The sequence below is a fragment of the Thermobia domestica genome, chromosome 3, assembly GCF_964235325.1.
Source record: "Thermobia domestica chromosome 3, izTheDome1.hap1.1, whole genome shotgun sequence".
Classification (NCBI taxonomy): domain Eukaryota; kingdom Metazoa; phylum Arthropoda; class Insecta; order Zygentoma; family Lepismatidae; genus Thermobia; species Thermobia domestica.
The window spans coordinates 235,487,102-235,511,500 of NC_137456.1; the positions used below are offsets into that span (position 1 = coordinate 235,487,102).

The 24,399-nt window shown below is 33.5% G+C and overlaps 1 protein-coding gene across 1 annotated transcript in view; it reads right to left on the reverse strand.

Annotated features, from left to right (window-relative positions):
• Positions 1–24,006, reverse strand: part of LOC145680978 (GS homeobox 1-like) — a 53,003-nt gene extending 28,997 nt beyond the window's left edge. Inside the window, exon 1 of the mRNA XM_081752219.1 lies at positions 23,024–24,006. Coding sequence (XP_081608345.1) covers positions 23,024–23,519 — 496 coding nt within the window. The 5' untranslated portion in view covers positions 23,520–24,006. The remainder of the gene's footprint in view (positions 1–23,023) is intronic.
• Positions 24,007–24,399: the final 393 nt, after the last annotated feature.

Sequence of the window (24,399 nt, forward strand, 5' to 3'; positions counted from 1 at the left end):
TAATTAGTGATTGCAAAAAATATCCTTTGATAATTTTTTACGGAACAAACCATGTATAATAATTAGAATTCGGATAACATTTTAATGATCAATGATAAAATTTTGATTAAATCAGAATGGAAATGAGTCCAAACTACCATAGATCTATCTCTACTAATTATTATACGTAATTTGCTTTTTTTATAGTATTTGGTGTGAAGCATTAAATACTGGTTTAATTGTTTAAAAAAATTTTCATCTGGACGTGCAATCTAGGATAACGCAATATATAAAAGGTTTTGAACCACTGCCCTCGATATTTATAAAATGTCATTGTTTGAATAGTTATATGTCATTCTCGAGATTAGACGGTTAGAGTTTGAAGTTTGTAGCAAACCACTACACCATAAATTATAGTGTGCTATTATTATTATTACTGATATTATTATTAAAACAAATAATAATAATAATAATAATAATAATAATAATAATAATAATAATAATAATAATAATAATAATAATAATAAATAACAATACTAATAAATAATAATAATTTCTTCCAAGAAAATGATATTTTGCTTTTACAAGTTCCCCATTGTTCATTTTTCCTTCTTTGTATGTTGTGTTTGCTAAAGATCAATATTGTCACCATTAATTGATGGATGATTTTCCTGGAAGGGGAGAAAGCGTCAAGACGATGAAAGATCAGATTAAAGTCCAAAATACAATATCAAAGGCTAACAGAATGATGATAAAAGAGAGTAAAAGCTTTAATTGAAATTGGTGTCAGTTCTTTCATTCATGATTCATTGATTCGTGTTAAATATTACAATACAATTGTGTTGATTGTAGATAACCAAAAAAGAAAAAGTCTTCCTTTTAACTTATTGTAAGATCAGGAAATACTTGTAATCCAATTCGGTCCTTTGATTGTTCATTATTTACAGTGAACTTCGGATGAGAATAATATCAGTAATGATGTTGAATACCTGCACAATCTTTGACTTAGACATTTAGACTTAGGTGGGGAACTATTTTCTTGTTGTCTTTAAAATGAGTTGAAATTTTCTTCTTCAAATCTTTTAAATGTGTTTTACTTTGTGAAAATTAAATTTTGTTAGATATAATTTCAAAACTTGATAATTAAAGGGCCTTTCTAGTAAGGTAGTGAAATCGGCCCTTGATTCAAATTGGGTCGTTATTGACCCAAAATGTTAGTTTTGAGCCAAAACCACCCCAAAAAAAGTTTCGATGCCTTACTTCCACTCCTTACTGAATTATCATATCATACAAACTCAAAATTTAAGATATATATATATATATATATATATATATATATATATATATATATATATATATATATATATATATATATATGGGCGGATTCAGGATATGATCAAGGGAGGGGCTAAACCATATTTTGCCGTTTTATCCAGTGTAAAGCAGGATTGAAGTTCATTTTATCCAGTGTATACCCGAGCGTCAAGGGAGGCTATAGCCCCTATAGTTCCTCTTGGATTCGCCACTGTATATATATATACAGTGGCGGATCCAGGATATGATCAAGGGAGGGGCTAAACCATAGTTTACCATTTTATCCACTGTAAAGCAGGATTGAAGCCCATTTTAGCCAATGTAAACCTGAGCGTCAATGGGGGCTATAGCCCCTAAAGTCCTCCCCTTGGATCCGCCACTGTATATATATTTAAATTCTGGTAGAGGTGGTCCACATAATTTGAAAGTTTGTAGATACTATGCACAAACTATGCATAGTACCTACACACAAATTGTAGATACTATGTAGATGTAAATGTGGACATGTTTTCAAAAAATCGATGCGTATTTTTTTTCTGTGTTGAAAATTTCAAAAAATCGTAAAAAAAAATGGAGGGGATACGTCCTTGATTTTTTCTTCAAAATGTTGTAATACCCTTAGGTAGAAGATATATTTTTTCAAAGTCCGAAAGTGATGGCAGCATTGTCAAAAAAAATTAAAGTGAAAAAAGTTTTTTCACAGTTTTTGACCATTTTAGGGCCCTGTTTCTGACCATTTTAGGACCCTCAGGGTGAAAACCCGAACATCTCTTCGCCAGAGTTCGCGATCTTTCTTTCTCTTTCGTCACTAATTTATTTAAAAGAGGCTCTAAATTTGAAAATATTCCAATCAACGAAGAAAGCTACCTTACGAAAATTAAATGAATTGTCGTAAATTATATTGTGTTTGGTTTTTGATTTGTTCTCATTATCACACAATATTTGTGTGTTCCTGATTGCTTTGTATGTTGAAATAAATGAACATGTATAGTAAATAAGTATATATAATATACAAAATAATATATATAACGGAAACACATTAACACAGCTATATTCCAAATATTGTTTTCTTTAGTTTTTTTTATTTAAATGTATTTTTGATTTTCAACTCAAATTTTTGTACATTAAATCTTTAATTTCGTGATTCTTGAAGTTATAAGATTAAATTGAATCTAAAATTGCAAATTGGAAAAACGCAACTGCAAGTGTATATAAAATAGATTTCAAATTGATCTTCTGTAAAAGAAGCATTATAATAAATAACAAGCAAACTTGGGGGTGGATTGCGAAACGAAGTTCGATACCCAAAAGTATGGTACAAGGAGCGTTTCAAAGTATCCTTTTTAAATATTAAGTTCGATTGAAAGTTTCGACATTGAGGGTCCTAAAATTGTAAAAAAAAAAAAAAAAAAAAAAAAATGAAAAAATGGGGGGAAAAAAGTTTTTTTCAGTTCTAATGTTTTGACAATGTTGCCATTACTTTCAGACCCTGCAAAAATATATGTCGCATTAAAGGGTATTACAACATCTTGAATAAAAAATCAGGGACGTGTCTCCCAACTTTTTACGATTTTTTGAAGTTTTCAACGCGCCAAAAACAAGAAAATACGCATCGATTTTTTGAAAAATTGTTCACATTTACAGCTACATAGTATTTACAATCTGTGAAACTTTCAAATTATTTGGACTACCCCTACCAGGGTTTTAAAAGAATAGATATTAAGTTTTGAGCATGTGTGATACGATAATTCGGTAATGCGTGGGGATAGGAGGTCGAAACTTTTCTGGGGATGGTCTTAGGTAAAAAGTAACATTTTTTGTCAGTAACGACTCAATTTGGATCTATGGACGATTTCACAATCTTTCAAGGAATGGTCCTTTAAGTAATATTAAATTTATGCATATAATGGAAATTATATTGAGAAAAGGAAGGAATATTTAACACCAGACTTAAGGAATGAATCGGTAAAAAGATATAAATAAAATTTCAGTTCATTTCAAAGAAAACAAAAAAATCATTCCCCATTTTAATGAATGAAATAAAACTCAAAGATGGCGTAGGTAGTCAACATCGTTAAGAGACAAATTACATTTCATGAATCATGAAGTGACGAGTTGAAATAGTAAGAAATAATATAACGGTTATTAAACTAAAATTTCATAAAGCCTTAAAGAAGTACTTCTTTATCTAAATGAGTAATTCTATTACTGTCTATAACAACAGATGGTGAAACGATTGGTTTCCTTCTAGATTATTGCTACGCTCATTCCCATTTCTTTTTTAAATTAGTAATTAACTTGAATGAAAGAAAAAAAACATCAAAAAATAGGCCTTGTAATATCTGCAAACTACTACTACGTGAATTAATGGTTATTTTCAGAACTTTTCATATTCTACGTATATTTGAAAGCCCAACAATTTGAGCGTTTAGAGCACAACAAAAACAAATAAAGTTGGGAGAAAATGAGATATAAAGTTTGTACAGTTCGCTTGAGTTCATGGTAAAGATAACACTGTTCGTTACATTATAGGAGTTATTTGCAATATTTGGACATGAATCTTTCAATCTCGCAAACGAGTTTAAGATAGAAACCTTAAATATGAAATATGTGCAAAATGATCAAAAATTTGACTTGATTTCCTTTTTTACTAAACACACTAGTTATAACGTGATAGATTTATAGTCCATAAGAAGAAGCCTGCAAACGGTTATTACGTTATTTATTATTATTATTATTAACTCGATGAGACATTGCCTGTCTTTACATAAGTTACTACATTTCAGAAATAACATATGTGTTATTATGTTTAGAAAGAGAATAATATCTAATCCACAACATTGTAAGCGTTTCACGAACAAATATTTTGTCCAAACATGACACATATACGAGCCGATAAATTTCATTAAATTGTACAAACTGATATAAATGAGCGTAAATCATCAAATATAGAGAAAATTGGGGAGGGGGAATTGTAAACCCGAAAATTGATGCTGTAAAATAACCACACAAAACTATTAAGATGAAACTGATACTAAAATATATATATTCTCTTCAATGTTTTCATTGTGACATTAGAGAGGCAATAGTATGCAGTGTGTTTAATGGATTTATCATGAATTGTATTTATATTCAAAGGATGGGTTCATTTATTATTTTCCGTATTTATACTGACAAGCTAGGATTTACAAGTAGTATGTGCATAAAGAGTATGTGTGTCACCGTTAGCAAATACAAACAAGAATATGTTAGCTAATAGTGTATTTGCTACATATAGCTAACTAAATGGATCAATGGCCTTTGGAACCAGGGGGTTCAATGATGGGTTCACTAAAGCTCTCCACTGACTTCTATCCTTAGCCAACTGGACCCAGTTTCTACTTCGTATTCCTATTTCTGATCTTAATATTGTCTTCCATCTACGTCTAGGTCTTCCTAATGGCCATTTTCCAATTGCCTCCTAGATTTAATGACCCTAAAATGTTTGTTAAACGATATAAATCATGTAGTTCCTCGTTATGAAGTTTCGCCATTCGCCATTCCCGTTTCTCTTGGGTCCAAATATTCGTCTCACGATTTTATTCTCAAACACTTTCAGTCTGTGTTCTTCCCTCAGAGTAAGCGATCACGTTTCGCTACTACACAGCACAACAGGCATGATAATCTTTTTATGTATTTTAAGCTTCAAATCCCACAACAGTCGACGAACAAAAGATTTTAAACTAGATAACAACACGAATTCCCTGCTTTTAGTCCATATTTAATTTCTTCGGGATTGCACTTCTGGTCCGTTAATATTTATTCTAGATATTTGAGAAGTATCCTATTTGTCGAAAAAATTATTTCATATTTTAACGCATCCATAATTTTGAGTATTGCAGTCCCGCGCAACTTCCATGTGTTTAATTATCTCTTCATTTACTTCTAAATCCGTGTCAATGCAAGCGTTTAATGAGACCTCTGCATATCTTTCTATTGTTTTCCTATCATCTCCTATTATATTTAGGTTTGTTTACATATGCATAATACATAAATAAGTAAACAAAGAATCTGTTACTACAGAATAAAAAACTAATTATTATCATTAGCAATAAACGAGATATCTTTTTAGTTAAATAAAATTTCGATTTTCTCGTTCTTACGAAATCTACGCATGAAAATTAACCCTCGAACATTTTATTTTGTTCAGCTTCATATGATCTATCATTGATATATGCCTCATCTTTGTACAATACCGGTATTATAGATGAACAAAAGTTAAAGAGTTACTTACAATTTAATGCTATGTATCATCAACCACAATGTGTAATATAACCATCTTACTAGTTTCCCCTTAACAGATGGCATACATTTTTCATTGTACAGCATCAAATTTTAGGTTTACAAAAAAAATTCCCCTTTCTCGGAAACTACGCATCCAAATTTTCATTTACCCATATTATTATATTTACACTAGTGAGTTTTATCCTTTGCATGTGTCTCATCTTCAGATGTTATTTTCAGTTAGCCCTTTTATTGGCAAGCGTTGACAACATTGCTGTTAAAATATTTAGTTTGCTTTTATGGTTGAACCATGTCTCTCTCTCTCTGACCGTAATCTCGTAATTTTTAAAGTATTTTTGTACTTTGGTTACAAAATACAGGGTGTTTATTTTAAAGCAACATTACTATAAAATATGTCTTATGTGTAGCTACTGAGCAGCATTGCCCTATTATGGTAAAATATCATAAGAATACTCTCAGTAATTAGCAAAAGTTTCGTTGAAATATTTTTTCCTACAGAGCAAGAAAGCACAAATATAAAAGTAAAAAAACTTTCGCGGAACATAGGAGATAAAGCTTCTACAATACTAAATTTGACTGTCCCCTGTTGACGAAGATTAGAAGTATCTAAAGACGCGATCCACAAATCATGTATCTAAATATTGCATGAAAGCCATAATGCCAATTAAATTATCACTGAAGTTATAATTCGTACGGATAACGCAGTAGAATGCGATGTTGCTTGAGAGCAACACTGCCCAATAGAGGATTAATGGTAATGATATTCTAAAATTTTGTTATATCGCGACACTTTTTGATCCAAGCTTTATATTAGTATGGGTAGATACAATAATTATCCCCTTTTAAAAAACTACTATACTTTCTTTGTTTTCAGAAAACAAGAAGAAAAGAAGGTCATAAAGGATAAGTTCATTTAAAAGAGGTAAACATCCTGAATCTACCTCTGCTCTCTATATGCCCAGAAATCTACTTTGAATGCTTGCCCATCTGTTTCTTCCTATGTCTTTAGGCTATATACACCCAGCGACCACTCACCCTAATCAACTTTTTTTTAAGGAACTTTTTCAAGATTTTCTTAAATTCTTTATATATATTAAAATAAATTACTTCAGCAATTGAACATAAATTGAAAATTAGTATAGTCGCAAACGGTTTCGATCAAACTTCATAAATTAATTTTTGACATTAATGATGACATACTGACACCGCTATGTCTGAAAAATCCAGAAATGGTATTTTTCTGCTGACCTAAGTTTTTTTTCTTTTCAGAGTGCTTCAAAATGAATATAAATACAGGGTGTTTCAAAACAACACCCACAACGTTTGGGAGGTAATTCCTGGCACCAAGATAAGACAAAAAGTATAGTCCAACCTGGGCACGCAAATGATTTCTTTCGGACTTATAGGCTGCCGAAAACGCGAAAAAAAATTAAATTTAGAGATCCATGGCTCTAAAATTATGAAACCTACCATAGTCGGACCAAGACTTCACTTAGGAACTAGTATGTGCCCGATACAAATATCCATGTTTCAGAATCCTGGGGTACTTCCGCAATAATTTTTATAAAGGTACGGTAGTTGGTGAGTACTTCAAATTAAATGCTCCTAGCCAAATTCCCTCTATAAAAATTGTTGCCTCAGTACCTTAAGATTTTGAAACTTGTATATTTGGATAGCGCACAAATTAGTTCCTAAGTGAAGTTTAGACTCGACTACTTTAGGTCCAATAGTTTTGTAGCTGTGGACCTTTAAAGTTCATTTTTTGTTTTCGGCAGCCTATAACTCCTAAAGGAATCAATTGTACACCCAGGTTGGTCTATATTTTTTGCCGTATCTTTGTGTCAGGAATCACTTCCCAATCGTTGTCAGTTTGTTTTGAAACACCCTGTATATTTATATTTTATGGATTAATACGGTACTAATAATTCTACAATCTGTCTTTATTATTTCTGATAAAACAAATGAAAAAAGAATAACTTTTATATGTTTGAAAAATTACAATATACTGAGAGTTATGTAATAATATAATATGTATGCGTATAATATACATAGGTTATACCGTATTCTGCTTAAATGCATTGATTATTGATGTAGCACAATATGATGTAATTAAATAAAAATAAACACTCAAAAAACACTTTTTTCTTCTTTTTATCTTCTGGTTTTCTGCGAATACGAATGAAAGGTACAAAGGAGTTCATTAAACTTTCTAGCTCCCATCTCTTAATCTGCCATCTCATGCTACGGTTTTAATTGAATTATTTATTTATGAAATATGAACAAATTAATATGAGTCGTTTTCGAGAAAATCTCCAAAAAAAGTAAAACTTTGCTGTGGATAAATGAATAATACCATATTATACGTTTGTTAATTAATCATTTATTTATGCAATATTAATCATTCATTTATGAACAAAATCGTCTAAATCTTTTTGGAAAAAAGTGTCCAAAACGAATTTACTCGAAAGAGTAAACTATCCTTTCTGGATTTTTTTACAACCATGTAGTGATTTATGAAGTATATAAACAAAAATGTTTGAGCTGTTTTTGCGAAATTCATATTTTTTTTTAAAAAAAAAATTAACCTCGAGTAAACTACCATTATTTTGGAGAGTCATAAAAAAATTCGAAATATCGATCCTCTGGAGAATCTTAATACTGAGTGCACATACTGTACATTAGGACCGACGAAGAGATGAACAGATATCTAAAAATGTATATTTTTGGTATATAAGAGCTACGAAGTGAAAATTCGTTGAAATCTCTAACACGAAATCTCTAATACGAATGTTTGCCTGATTACCATACTTTCTTGTTCCCTATTGTCTCTCGAAAGTAAAACTTAAAGAAGGCAACTAATATAGAGCATACAAAAACCAAACATATAGAAATAGAAACCTCAGCTATTACTATGGGCAATATTTTGGGCTCCCATCTCGCCCTTTGATTCTTCACTGCACGTTCTCACATTGTATTCGTTCAAATAAATGAACCAAAACGTCCTCACATACCAGAGATTGCAATAACAATAGAATTCCTATTTCTCTGAGATGCTAAACAATATGATGTTCAAAGTTTCTGCAAGTCAATGACGTGATCTTATTGTATATATCCAAAAACTGCCAATTCTAAAATTCGTTCATATATTCGTGTGTAGTGCCAATAGTAAAATTCGGAGGTGGTAGTGTTATGATGTGGTCATGTTTTTCTTGGAGCGGGCTTGCACCCCTTGTTTTGCGTGGCACTCTCATAGCGCAGGCCTACATTCATATTTTAAGCACCTTCTTGCATCCCACTGGCGATTGCATCTTTCAACACGATCGAGCACTTCTTCATACTGCACGGCCTGTGGCGGAGTGGTTACACGACCATAACATCCCTGTAATGGACTGGCCTGCACAGAGTCCTGACTTGAATCCTATAGAACACCTTCGGGATGTTTTGGAACGCCGACTTCGATACCTCTCCTCAGTTCAGCACTCCGTGAAGAATGGGCTGCTATTGCCCCAGAAACCTTCCACCACCTGATTGAAAGTATGGCTGCGAGAGTGGAAGCTTTCATCAAGGCTAAGCGTGGACCAACACCATATTGAATTCCAGCAGTACCGATGGAGGGCGCCACGAACTTGTAAGTCATTTTCAACCAGGTGTCCGGATACTTTTGATCACACAGTGTATATGTTGTTGGCTGCTCCTTCCAAGATATCACTTGTAAAATTTAGCTGATTTTAAACAAAGTTAATACCTACTTTGTTCCAATCTTCCGGAGTGAAACAATTTTTGGAATAGAAATCTGTCAAGAATATGGAATGATAGGAAGTAAAATCCGCTCCAGACACACATAATTTGTAAGAAGCTTGTGAACACATATAATGTAATAAAAAATACGATAAAAATGTTCCAGTATAACATCCCTAAAAATCATTCCATTTGGCAATATTTTTTAGGACTTGGCGATCATCCTCATTGCTTGCAATTGAAATCGGTTAATAATAAGGGGATAAGGGGGTAAGTTCCCCTGGATTTTGAAATTTTCCTCTTATAAGATTCTCCAAAGTTATTCGATTTCGATGGAATACGGCATATGTTTTCTTTATAGTTTTCCAATCATGCTTAGGTTTTCGACTTGCAGTCTGTTAAGAATGAAATGGGGAATTTATCTCCTCTGGCCGACTAAAATACGATATATATATATATATATATTGCGATAAAAAAATTTAAAAACAGTATTCGATTTAATGTAATATGGCACGTACTACTTTTAACATTTCTTCTCAATTATTCCTAGAATATAGAATTGAAATCGGTTGTAAATTAGAAGTTGAATTAACGACGAAGAAGATGTGAATTAGAAGTGCACATACGCTCGCTCATTTCTTTGTTGTTCTTTCCTTATTATTATTATTATTATTATTATTATTATTATTATTATTATTATTATTATTATTATTATTATTATTATTATTATTATTATTATTATTATTAATAATAATAATTTTTCAAGTTGTGCGATTACTTTATTAGAATTTATTCGATGTTAATGCAATATTATGCATATGTTCTTCGAGGCTCCCCAATAAAATAAATATATATCTGCAAACAAGAAGTTTAGGAATGATCTCAGAAAATGGATCAAAAGATTGCGATATTAGCCTGGATCAAGGGCCACAAAATTTTTGAAGGGCCCCTAAATCGAGTTTTCATATTTTCTACGGAATAAGAACATCATACTGAGTTAAGTGATAGTTTGGGTTAGGCTACACTAGAGACCTGCACAGGCCGAATTTTTCGGTCCGAGCCCAATCCAGCTCGAATGTACTTAGGCCCGGCCCAGCCCAAGCCCGAAAAGTTTTGGTGATTTTCGGCCCGAGCCCGGCCCGATAAGTTTTTTTAAAAAATTCTTGGCCCAAGCCTGGCCCGAGCCCGATAAATTTTAAAAGTTTCTTTTTGTAACATTTTTCACGGGCACACTTCTTCAATGTTTGCCTTTATTCTAATTATCGCCTAACGAAAGTCAATAATTACTAAAGAATTGCAATTAATCGGCCCCAGCCTGGCCCGACCTGAAGAGAAATCACTGTCGGCCCGCCTAAGCCCGGCCCGTGCAGGTCTCTAGGCTACACTATATATAGTTCTCCAGATATAAGGCGTACAAGAAAATTTTTGATTGAAATAATAATATTGGACCTTTTAATCAAAAAAAGAAAATAGAAAAAGGAAAAGAAGAAAGAAGTTAACAGCGTAATTGCTTAATATGATTTTTTTTAGCGTTCAAGGAAAGGGGGACGGAGGGATGCAAAAGCGCTTCTTTTTCCGTGTTTCTTTGATTAACCTATTTGATTTCCCTTTAGATTTAGAAAATTGGTGAAAGAAAGATTTTCATTTTAAAATACACAATACAAATTAACTAAGAATTCTTTCTGAAAAAGAAAAACTTTTCCTCCTTCTTGTGGAAGAAAGGAATGGAAATTCCCACTACTTTAGTTTAAATAAGTCAAAAATAAGGGATATATTACTCCCCCCCCCCCCCTTCAATAAGAGTTGAATTATCTCCCGGTTAAAAAAAATATATTATCCACAATAACTTTAGTAGAAAAAACATAGTATAGTTGATTTTGTTGATATATCATATATTTTTTTTTAGATTTTCCAATTGTCTCTGCTTGCGTTCAAAAGCATTCCAGAATGAAGAAGGGAATTTAACACTTCTTCCTACTTCTCCTCTCCCGATTTAAAAATATATTCACAGATAACTTTCGTAAAAATTACTCGGTTTGAATATAATACAACGTATATTTCCTTTGAGGCTTTCTCGCAATTCGCACTGTTTCGAATTGAAATTTGTGAAGTATAAGGCCTGAATTTATTATCCTCAATTTTTTTAAAAAATGTTCCAGATAACTTCTGAAAAGTAATTTTTAATGCAATATGGCTTTTATTTTTCTGAAGCTTGCCTGTCATTTCCACTGCTTGAAGCTGAAATCAAACAATAATTAGGAATTGAATTTAACTTCCCCTTCCATCCAACTGACTTTTAAAAATATATAGGGGCCTATAAGCTTATATATGTTTCGCGAAAATATCGTAAAAATTCTTCAATTTTTATTAATATAATGTGTATTTCGATTCAAATTACAGACTTAATTCCAATCTTTGGGGCTAAAATTAGTCAGCGTGAAGGGGGTATCTGATGAAAACGCATTAACCATCTCATGAAGCATATTAACCACAGATTTTTCGAAAATTTCCCAATTTTCATGAAACATTGTGTGCATTGCCTCTTAAAAGCAAAAGGTTGGAAAATTCATCTTAATTTTAAGATCACGTTTCAGGATAATTTTTATTAAAACAAGGATATGATTTCCACTAAATGATTTATGTGTTTTCTTGAAAATTTACAGTTTACTATTGGGTTGGATTGAAATTTGTGAGAGATGTAAGCCTATATAAACTTTTGCTGGAACTGTAATGCATAGGAATCACTTGTATGTTGACGGTTTTAATATTATTTGTCCGAACACAAACAAAATACTTTGTTTTCAGTTCATCTCTGCCAAGTGAGATATGAATTATTTGTCTCGATCCCAGACGCATGTATGGGAAAGGAAGGGGACTTATTGATAACATCAATCAACGCTAGCGTAATTTAGAAACAGTTTCAAAGTTTTCCGTTTTCTATTACGTAAATTCCCACTTTTGATCTACTTAGAATTTCTGTCTGGAAAAACTGAATCTGAATTGTTCCATGATAACTGCAATCCATATATTGTTGTTACATTGTGACATGGAGAAGTGGTCTCGCTGTTGACGTCCCTATCAAATATTTCAATCAATCGATTATTATTATTATTATTATTATTATTATTATTATTATTATTATTATTATTATTACTTAACGGCCAGATTGAAAAATCAACGCCAAACAGGTTAATACATACTTGTCATTAATACTGGTCAGTTAAAAAAAAAAAAAAAAGCTGTAACTTATCCGATGTTTTACTCTTTTATGTAAATCAAAAATTTAAAATTTTAATCTAACGTTAAAAGCTTATGTCCTTAAGTCAGTGATGTGCCGTAAACTATAATTTTACGTCTACTCGATTGTCTACTGTAATCTAAACGTAATCTACATTACACCTTTTCCCGTGTAGACGATGTAGACAACCACTATCAAATGTAAGGAAGAATTTCGTTGCTCGTTTGTTCATATTTCCTCATTCAGTTGTTTTGCTTCGGTGCAGCGAAAGATTAGGGAAACGACTAACATATAAAAAGTAGAGGGAATTATCTAATCTGCATGTTTACTTTGCTCTGCACATACCACTTCCTTAGATTTTTCTCTTCTAGCACAGCTTTTATAATGAAACTTACAAAACTAATTCTCACCTGTGGGCTTTCAGTCTTGAAGCTGTTGTATTTGCCAATTTTTTCTGGTATATTTTACAAAATGCATAATATTTTTCATTTTCCTTCATCAAGACGAAACGAAGTATTCGAAAGTTACTATTCGCTGGTCTAGGCATTTTATTTTGTATGCAATTTCGCAAGGTAACGACAAAAGAAAGCTCCTTTATTGCCCACGACACCATATTAAATTACGTGTTGTTGACATATTCTACATAGTCTACGTTGTTTACGTTGTCTACGCATAGTTGACACGTAAACGTAAACTATCGTTTTTTACGCGTAGACGCACATCTCTGCCTTAAGTGAATGTTTATATATAAAAAAATGATGTGATAAGAATGTTGGAGAAAATAAGAGGACCCACGGACACAGTGTTGTCCAACATAAGCTCACTGGCGTTACGATCAAACCAGGGACCCTTCACAGTACAGGTGAACGTTCTACTACTTTAAGAGTCCCTATCACTGCGAAATTAAAATACCGTTAATTTTACAATAATTATGTGATATTTTCAAATAGATAAAAGATAATCGAAAAGTGGATCAAGACCTCCCTAGATGATGTTATTTTGCATGTGGTACCATTATCATGAGTCACCTAGTAGCTTTCCGTATGCAGTTATTTAGAAACGCGAAAGTAAATACCGATTTTCTAAATGGCTGGAAATCGAAAGCAGATAAATGAGTCTTTGATAACTGTATCTCACGCAAAATAATGTTGTCTAGGGAGGTCTTGTTTTACTTTTTTATTATCTTTTATCTATTTGAAGATATAACATAATTACTGTAAAATTAGCGGTATTTTAATTTCGCAGTGATGAGGCCTCTTAAGCAAATCAATGAACACTTACTTACAGAGAAGTGAATTTAAGATTACAACCAATGTGTTTCTTCAGTAGCTTTGTTTGAGAACTTTTCTTTTAAAACAGTACAAAACGAATCATACGTTCTAACTTCCTTTTTACATGCTTTATGTTTTTTAATTCACTGTGGTTGAACTCAAATCTAGGAACCTTAATTTAATTCATTTTCCGACGTCATGCAATGAAGAAATTTTGCACAGTAACATAAGTAGGGTGGTAATACAATATTCCATTACTACATTGTTATTTTTACATATTTTTATTTTATTGATTAAGTTACTAATATTGCTGTCTACTAACTATATATTCTATATCATTATGCAACCAAAAATGACTTGGAGATGGTAAGTTCAGTAAAACGTTCAGATCTTTGTAAATTACGTTTCAGATTGTGAAAATTCGACAGACTTTAGGAACTCATTGAATGTAAAAAAATATAAAACAAACAAGTAAAAAAAAATCATCAAAAAATATGCGTAAAAAATATAAAATTAATGTTTTCATAAAATGTACACAAAAGGGAATTCTTACGGGAGTAAAACAAAGAAATGAATCTAAGACATTCTTAGCAATTAATTATAGTAGGTTATAGCAAACCACTTAAACGCCCAATGCTCTTATAGTCTTAGTGTCATTTTTTCAGTTTATTCTACCACAAAAAATCAATTTTCTATGTAATTTCTGAATATCAGCATGTAAGAAAGAAAACAAACAAAATTCTACAACTGTGAAACTGGATTTAATTATGACAAATAAGTAGAAAATAAGATAAAATAAAAAATATATTTTAAAAACGTGTTTTCTCTAAAACATTAAACAAACAAAATTAAACAAATTGTACTAAACAAGAATTTTAGGAATTGTTCAAAACAAGTGCGATCTTGGCCAATAATTAATTTTTGGATCAGGGCCCACAAAATTTGTGAACGGCCTCTAACTCGAGTTTCCTATTTTCTACGGAATAAGCACATCACATTGAGTTAACTGATAGTTTGTTTGTTTGAGTTTGACTACACTATATGTAGTTCTCCAAATATAATGCCTACAAAAAATTTTTGATTGAAATATGTTGGATCTTTTGATACATTTTTGGATCAGGAGTCACGAAATTCTTGAACGGCTTCTAAATCGAGGTTCCGTATTTTCTACGGAATAAGCACATTATACTGAGTTAAGTGATAGTTTGGGTTTGGCTACACTATATGTAGATCTCCAGATATAAGGCGTACAAAAAATTTTTTGATTGAAATATATTGGATCTTTTTATCCAAAAATTAAAAAAAAAAGTTATTCAGTTCTCATAGAAAATACTTTTAAAAAATATTTATTAAAGTTGAGTTTTAAGAAATTATCATAATATACCTTAATATATCTCAATAATAAACAAAAATGTTATAATAGTAACATTGTACTATAATACAGTGAAACCTGTCTTCAGCGGAATCGAGCGGGACTCGCAAAAATTTCCGTTAAAGACAGGTTTCCGCTTAATGGAGATAGACCTTTCCGTTAAAAAAAATATATATATGCTTATAACGGACATAATGAGAAAATATATTGATGTACGCAACTTGTTCAATTACAGTACTTTTTCCTTCTACGGATTAATACCCAAAAAAAACTTAAAATAAACACAAAATATGCTGTGCACACTTTCCTTTATTTTTCCTAATAGTCAAGCAGGATTTTTTGCATACATTGCTACTACTTGGCTGCGGTATACTTCAGGACACAGAAAAACTTTCTCTGGAATTTTGAAAGTCCTCTGAACTCTTTCCTCCTTGGTTTCACGACACGTGATGGAGATATATAACTTCTGCTTTACCTCAATTCCTTTTTTCCAGAACTTTGTTTTGTCAGTTTTCTTCTCATTTTTGTTGGCTGTCGCTAGTTGCTACACAAGCGGAACAGAAGTACGCCTACAAAGAAGACTGACAGCTGACATGCTACGTAGGACTAGCGAAAAATTGTGGGAGCTGAATATGAGTAGTGATTGACGAACGTCAACACTGCCCATAAAGATTTAACAAAAGAATGAAGTATTTATCGCAGACAGTATATGTTTACCCTCTCACAGGATGTTTAAAAATTTTCTAAACGATGTAGTCTGAAACTCAGAATTTTCCCTTAAAGGTTTATTTTGCTTTCCGTTGTCCGCATAGCACAGTTTCCGCTTAATGAAGGGACTTTTACATGTCTTTTACTCCAAAATCCATGGGACCATGAAATATTTCCCTTTAAGACAGTTTTCCGTTTAATAAAGGGTCCGTTGAAGGCAGGTTTTACTGTATTACATATTTGAAGCATTTATCAAGTGACTGTGTATCAATGCGCTCGACATGTTTCATTTTTTAAGTCATGCATAAAGAGATTTTTTAGTGTAATTTTCTTAAAAGAATCATTTTTAAACTTCTTATTATAATTTGTTTTATTTTGTTTGTCAATTTTTTGAACAAAACATTTTAATTTTTTTTATTTTTTTTTACCAGAGATGACTTTTTTCTCAACTATCTCTTGAAATAAATGTAATATTGGATTCGGCACATTAAAAATAGAAATCAATGCTTTTGCTTGATAAAATTGTGAAAGAAAATTATCATTTAAAAATATGGAATGTTACTTCATTATTCATAATATCCAATACATTAATTATATCGTTGTGTGATACACATATCGAAGGTATTGTTTACCTAATTTTTCACGTCCTTGATTTTTTTTTTTTTTTTTTTTTTTTTTTAATCTCTGAAAACCAAAACTTAATCACAGAACAGAGTATATTATCTTATGAGGTCAAACCGAACACATTCGACCTTGACCAATGAAAACATTTTAAGCTTTGTAAGCTTTTGACTTTCAAATAACTGGCCATCAAAATTCGTGTTTGGACTTCGTCAAATTTGGAAAAGGAAATCACTAATTACTATTCAGAACAACAATCAAGGGGAAATAGTTGAAACAAAGGTATTAAACGTTAACCTAAGGTTTCTTCAAATCAATGAAGGATTTTTTTCGCAATCGGTAACAAAACCACTTTCCTTACTTTATTTATTTTTTAATGCTTGAAAAGAAATGAAATGAAATCTTTAAGTTTTACTTCTCACGGCTATGCCGTCTAGGCTAAAGGAGACAGTGATGATGAGAAATAAAGGGAAAAATGGCGGATTGAAGAAAGTGGGAGAACCCCGAGGAATTCCACGCACACAGTGTTTGTCCACTACAAAGTTCACTTGGCGCGAGCTGGAATCGAACCAAGGACCACATGCACCAGAGGTGAACGCTCTACCGCTGAGCCACTGCGGTCCCCAATTTTAATACTTGGATCCCATATTACGAATTCAACTGTTTCCTCCACGGTATCCCCGACACTTCGGCTGCTCAATACTGCTTCATCATAACCTGTCTTCTGATATTTATTTTTAATCATGATATGCAGAATTTTCCAGATACAATGAAACTTGTAACGGACATCTCTTAATAACGGGCACTTCGAAATTCTCAAGCTGCTGTTTTAACACTATTATAAGTATATAACTTCAGAATAGCAACAATTCTCATTCTGAATGACGGATGCAAACGTTGAAAATTATATTCCTAGTAACATTAAAAACTTCTAGGTAATGGACATGTTGAAAAAAAACTTTTGTAATTTGCGAAAGTATAAGCAATAATGGACATGTATTACCCGATTTTATCCTCTATGCCGTGCATGTATCTAATAAAAACTCGAGTAGTAGTAGTTCGGATCTTACATGAAGCAGTAGATTCCGCCTTAGTGATAAAAAGGGGCTTTAGACTCCAAGTAACCATCAATCTGTCTTGCATGCTGTTGTTCTCAGAAGCCTATTATTTTGTGCAGCGTGTGACGTCACGCCACAAAAAAAAAAAGTTTAATGTTAAATGATCAAATGGGGAATATCACTGTGTACGGAAAGGACAAATTAGTGTTTAAGACAAGGGACCACAAAGTAAGTTGATTGATTGCAATGCCATATAGGACAAGGCGTACCACTTAAATCTGGATCAAAACCACTACTCATGTTTGTATTTAATTTAAATACCCTCACCGAGAATAAGACCCAGGACCACCAGTATTAAAAAAAAACATGCGTGTTAGCAATTTTTAAAGTAAAACAAAAGTTCGTCCCCGGAAATCTTCCTTCTGTATTGTCCTTTAATTCATCATATACTGTAGTCTACTTAATCCAATCCAACAGGGACACAAACTGAAAAATTCGAAGCTAGTTAAAATCCACCATATTCTTCACTGGGACTCGAACCCTCGATGGATTGCATCTTGCGACTTGAAACTCAAGTCCACTCGGCTATTGCTATCAGTAGACTTAGCAATCAAGAAAGGGCACTGATAAAACAAGTGTTTTCAAATGTACCGGTACATCTCATTAGTGTATTGAAATAAACACAAAAAACTTTTGTTCATAAATTTGTACTATATATTACAAGTTAGTTTCCTTTCCTTAGTACATTCTAAGGTTTTTTTCCTAAATACTGGATATTTGTTGAAAGCAGACAGCTTTATATTTCTTAAAGGCAAAATAAGACGTAAGTCAATGGATCTTTTTATGCATTTAAAAATTAGTAAGCTCTTGGACTTTTTTTTTTTTTTTTTCAGAAAATGATCAATTCTTAATCTGGACTTTGACTACTTTTTAAGAAGTTCGTTTACCAAAATCTTTTTCACATATTTACTCAGTTTGTCCGTCCGGGAGACATAACATCTCAAAAACTATTTGATAGATCACCGTCAACTTTGACGAGGGTGAAGAAGGTCAAAGGCTAGGAGGAGGTGATCTATCCAATTGATCCCAAAATATAGACAGTCAAAAAACGATTCCCATGGAATCCCTATGGAAGTGATTATGGATAGATTGTCCTTGCTTGATAGATTATCCGAAGCAGTCTTGGACTGGGGAGTATAAGGCCCCGGCAGGAGACTCACTTTGAGGGCCCCATCTTCCCTTTCTACGTAGCATGTAGGAGCATTCATGGGGCCCCAATACACATGTAATCAATACGATGCTGAAGGCCCGTTCTTCATATTGTCTAAATATATTCTTACTAGGCCACTAACAAAGGGCCCCAAGCAGGACTTTATAATACTGTTAGTTTCATTTCAATAATGGGATCCCAAGATTCAATGCTGGGGCCCACCAAACTCTGGGAACGGAACAAACTACAAAGAGTATCTATGCTCCACTTCAACACAGCAGATATGTTTTATCTTACTTTCCATGTTATTCAATATTCATTATTATATATGAAGAGGGCTCCGGCAGGCAAGGGTGCCGATTTCTCTGTAAATTTGGGGGGGGGGGCATTTAGATACAGAAGGTACCGGTATATATATGAGAATTTTAAGACAAGTTGCATTCAAATTATGCCAAATATTGTATATTCATAAATTCAATAGGAGGCCCACATGAGCTTTGAGAAACCCGCCCCCCCTGGCCCCCCAGGATCAGCGACCTTGCCGGCAGGGATTTCTGGCCTCCTGTTCTGGCCAGTCCGAGCCTGATCCGAAGTACTGTTGAGATTAGCGGGTTAGTACAATGCTCAGGATACATAATACTAATTTACCTGTGAAGTACAGTGCTAAAATCAAACTATCATAAATTACGTTCTACACAACAAATCTAAAAACTTTAAATGCTTTCTAACCAGAGTACACACACTGGTTATTATTAAAACCAGGGATGGCTTTTGAACCGGTTCAGGCACCAATAATCCATCCTAAAGATAGGAACCTGTCCGGAGCGTTTTCACAAAAATCGGTACATTTTCCAACCCTGATTAAAACTAAAATAATATGTTACAGTCTCAAACAACTTCACGTTGTCTTCCTCAGACACTCAATGAAAAACACACCTTGGAACACAGATATACATAACATTTATTTTTGATTACATCTATCTGTGTTCTAAGATGTGTTTTTCATTGAGTGTCTGAGGAAGACAACGTCCAGTTGTTTGGAACTGTAACACATTATTTTAAACAATAAAATAAAATACTTCAATTTAACATCCCACTATTATGCCCTTTCGGCTAAGGGAGACGGATGATTAAGGCAAGTGAATCATGATGGGAAAATCAGTGGAATGAAAATGAGGGAGGAAACGGGAGTACCCCTAGAAAACATGCGGACACGATGTTGTCCACCACAAACTTACTTGGCCGGGAATCGAACAAGGAACCCCGCGCACTAAAGTTAAACGTTCTACTACTGAGCCACCCTGTCCGAAAATATGCTATTTTAGCTTTAATATATAAGTGTATTACTCTGGTCAGAAAGTGTTATTTAACTAATAACTTTATGTTTTCAAATATTCATTCACCTTACTAAAGATTTTGAGTGGAAGATGGAGGATAAGAGGAAATTTTTAAAAAAACAGACTTCAGTTATATTACATTATGTAACAAACCAAAGTCCTTCACGTGGTGTATACTGCTAATTGTCATTTATTAGCAATTAATTTCAATTGATGTAAAGATTTTGAGGAAGATACTAATAATAAAAAAAAGAACACTGAAATTCTGTGTTAACACTTGATCCTTTTTGTATCAAATTGTAATCTATATAAATACAAGTGAAATTGACTATGTTTGTGACTAAATAACTTTTGAACCATTCGACCGATCTCGATAAAAATTTTCAACATAGATGAGGATAGATTTATATTTTGTTCAGATGATCGGGCCTGAGATAGTTTTTTATCATTTCACTTTGACGGTGCAACTTAAAGTAGGGGGAGGGGAAGATATATAAAAATGATCGAAAATTACCGATATTAGTGCCGAATCCACAGTTTTCGGAGTCGCTGAGAAGAACAGAGTGACACATCTGATGCCTTTTAAATCCAAATTCATATATAATCGAAATATATATAATTGAAAATGACTGATATCAGAAACTGCTTCAGTAATAGTAAAAAGTGATTGATTAAGGGCACATAAATAATTTTTCTTATTTTAACCCATTGAAGCGGGTAATTAGCGCTACCTATGTAGTTCTCTATAAAGCATTGTAAACAATCTTCGTAAAAAAACATTACTTCTTGAGTCTTACTATCACCCGACCCCACCGACGAGTTCAGATAAATTGAGATTATATTGTCGTTCTGTAAGCACGTTCTTTAACAAATAGTAACAAATAGTGTCCCCGACTCACAAAATTTTCTGGAAGAAATCCTGATTCCAAAATGCTGAGCTTTTCGCACAAAGTGACTTCTAAAATTTTGGATTACGGTACACAGCTACTAAAAAGACAACTTTTCAGTCTTTAACACCTATTATTTCTTGTTTGCATTATCAAAGTTTAAATAAAAAAAAGCAAATAGAATAATCCTAAATGTCTTTTAAAATATGACTGTCCTAGCAGCGCCTGTAGCTTGTAACTTAATTTTTCAAAAGAAATAATATTTAGGCCTTTAGAAAAATGTGAAGTTGCCCCCTAGAAAAATACGAAATTTGAATCCTCAAGTAAAACATGAAATATAAATTTTAGATCCCTAGAAAAATATAAAATATTAAATTGCCCTCCCGTGGAATTTAAAATCTTAATAAAGATTTTTATTACTTCTAGGGGCTCCATTTGGTGTTTTAAGTATGACCCATATTACATTTATATTTAATTTTAGGGAAATATATTTTGTTCATATGATGGGGCAGCAGCAGCAGCAGCACCTTAAATTATTTTCAGTTCTTTTCGAAATGGAATTGTGGGCCAATTCCATGCTTCACAAGTTAAAGTGAAGACAATTTTTAAAATAATTTGAAGTCTTACGAAATATAATATTGTTACTGGGAATCCTTATTGAAGACAATTTACTGAAATAGGCCCTAATCATGTTAATGCTTCACATAGTTTTTTTTTTTTTTTTTTTGTTTGTTTGTTTGTTTTCTTTCTTATAAGGATGTGGTGAACTTATTCCACGCTTTATTTATAAATTCATGTTCGTATAGTATTATATAGAATTAGAAATTTCTTGCATTGGACACTTGAAATTAACAAGGAGCTCAAATGAGAGGAAATTAGCTGTCCTGCCCCTCCCCCTGTAAGTTACGACATTGTTCTGAAAGCATATGGGATTTCTTTCGACATATGCTTTCAGAACAAAACATGGAAAATGACTGAAATTGTTTGCAACGTGGATATTGAGAAAAATAGAAAAAATTAACTGTGTGAAATGAAAAAGCAATGAGAAGTGTTTAGCAAACATTGGATTACAGAAGAATAATACCTATATAACTATGTTTCACTGATGTGCTTGAGAATGCATACTATTCCACTTTTATAATACAACTAGATGGAACCAATCGGACAGTAAAGTATACTTAGGGCGACCAGTTCCTTTCTCTGTTATTCAAAAAAGTGTGGCAAACTGGAAATTGTTAAAATAAAGAAATTAAATGGAAAATGAGCATTAGGAAAACTTCATATATAATAACCCCGTAATAATGGCTTCATTATACATCCTTAGGGTAGCGTACGAGGAAACAGTTGATACTATCTCGTATCGAAACAGTGTCGTGAAAATGGTGTCTTGTCGCGGAAAAGTGTAACTATTTCTATTGCGAGAATTCTGTCTCGTCTCATGATCAACCGTACTGACACACATGAACTAATATCCCTCCAGCTGCTGTTGCCTACAAGTCGAGACGAGACGAGACGAGACAGAATTATCATGACAAGATACGAGACGAGACAAAGCGTTTCTAATAGGAACATATATAGTTTTTGAGACGAGACAGCATTCTTACGACATCTTTTCGAGATAATTCCAAATATGCTTTCATAAGCAGCACTACTTTCGTCACAGTGACTTCCTAAAATGTCTTTCCAGAGGGAAGAATAATAGACCTACTGAAGGAGTAATATCTAATTTTAGAAAATAATTATAAGTTAAATAAGAAGTTGAACACATATTTCAGTTTATTATTTCTTGGTATTATTAAGATCAACTTTGCTATTAGAGTTTTACGTTTTACATTGATATATTATTATACTGTTGACTAAAAGTGTATATATCAAAGTCAGAGACCAATTGCCCCTTCACCTGTAAATGACGCCCCTGATCAAAGGATGTAATGTTTTGAGCATAGCAAAATTTAAAGTACTATACATAATATACTGTTTAATTTAATAATAAATTCATACCATACCTTTCGATATTCCTAAATTCGATCCTCTTTGTTGAAGGAAGTGGGAAGTGTCGGGCGAAGGCGAAGAAGATGCTGATTCTTTGGAAGCAACAGACGGCACGACGCCATGCGACGCCAATGCAAGATGCTGCCTAAGAGTACTTGAAGTAGTCACAGGAATTGGTTTGATCACTGGCGTTACCGTTGCCGTGGTTTGCTGGGGGCTGAGAATCGCATGTTGAGACGTAATCACAGGTGTCCTAAATGATACGCATAAAGGGCAGTTGTATAAACTCAGTAAATCAGTGTGTTTGCGGGGGTAACAAGGTGCTCCAGTTGTCTCTGGGAATGCGTGTGGAGGTCTTGGTCCAAAAGGAAATAAATAAGGTAGCGCTGGATGATCAGTGGCACATGGAAAACCAGCAGTCACAGCTGATCGAGCCGGGGGACTGCTGGATCTTCTGATGTCGGAGTTCTTGCGCGTGATCAGGGAATCCACCAGAAAAGACCTTGACATCCTCGTGGTCTCTTCTAGATGTCACTACTCATCACCTACACCACAACTGCCACCACTAAAGAAACTACGGTGTTTTCCAGCTGTATTTACTCCACCTGTCCGTCCGCCGAGCTACCCGTATTATGCGAAAAAGACGAGCGACAAAATCATTCGACCCGGAAAACCCCCGATGATCCCTCTTAGATGTCCCACAACCGACTGAACTTCAGGAGTGCTTTCCATCATCCACATTCATTGTTGAGGGGGACAAAACATCCCCCTGCCTGTCGCTCCATTATAACCCCACCACCACCGCTCTCGTCAACGCTTCCTCCGGATGATCAATTGACGAAGGTTTTTAATTCGTAGCGCTACAACCCTGAGGCCAATTCCCATTCGTTCTTCAGGAATACGTTTCCATAGTAACGGCGATAAACAGTAACGAACAAGCTTGCCTTAGTTTCGCAAAAACATCCACACATGCATACCCCCTCCTCTCCCCCCCGTGCAAACATTACCTCCTGTCTGTGTACTATGTATTTATGGAGGTTCCGTGCTAATTTGCATAAACTCTCCTAAACGTAGTTCTTTGTGTTATTCAAAAGCACTGAACCATTTAACTTTGCTTGGCGCGGTGTTGCCTGTTGCTGCTGAATCCACAAGTATCATAAGAACTTCCTGTTCAGTCATAACGGAGAAAACAATGAACAATATTGTTTCAGGTAACAGAGACGCCCCAGTTGATAAGCCAAAATCCGACAACAGTGGGAGAGTTCTAGATTGCAATTGGTCATCTGGATGAGTTTAGAGGCGGTGCTTCGCCGTTGTAGCAAAGAGGCACGCGACAGATCCCCCGCTCTTCCGTGCTGAGAACCCGTCCTCAGAGTTTGTATATGTATGC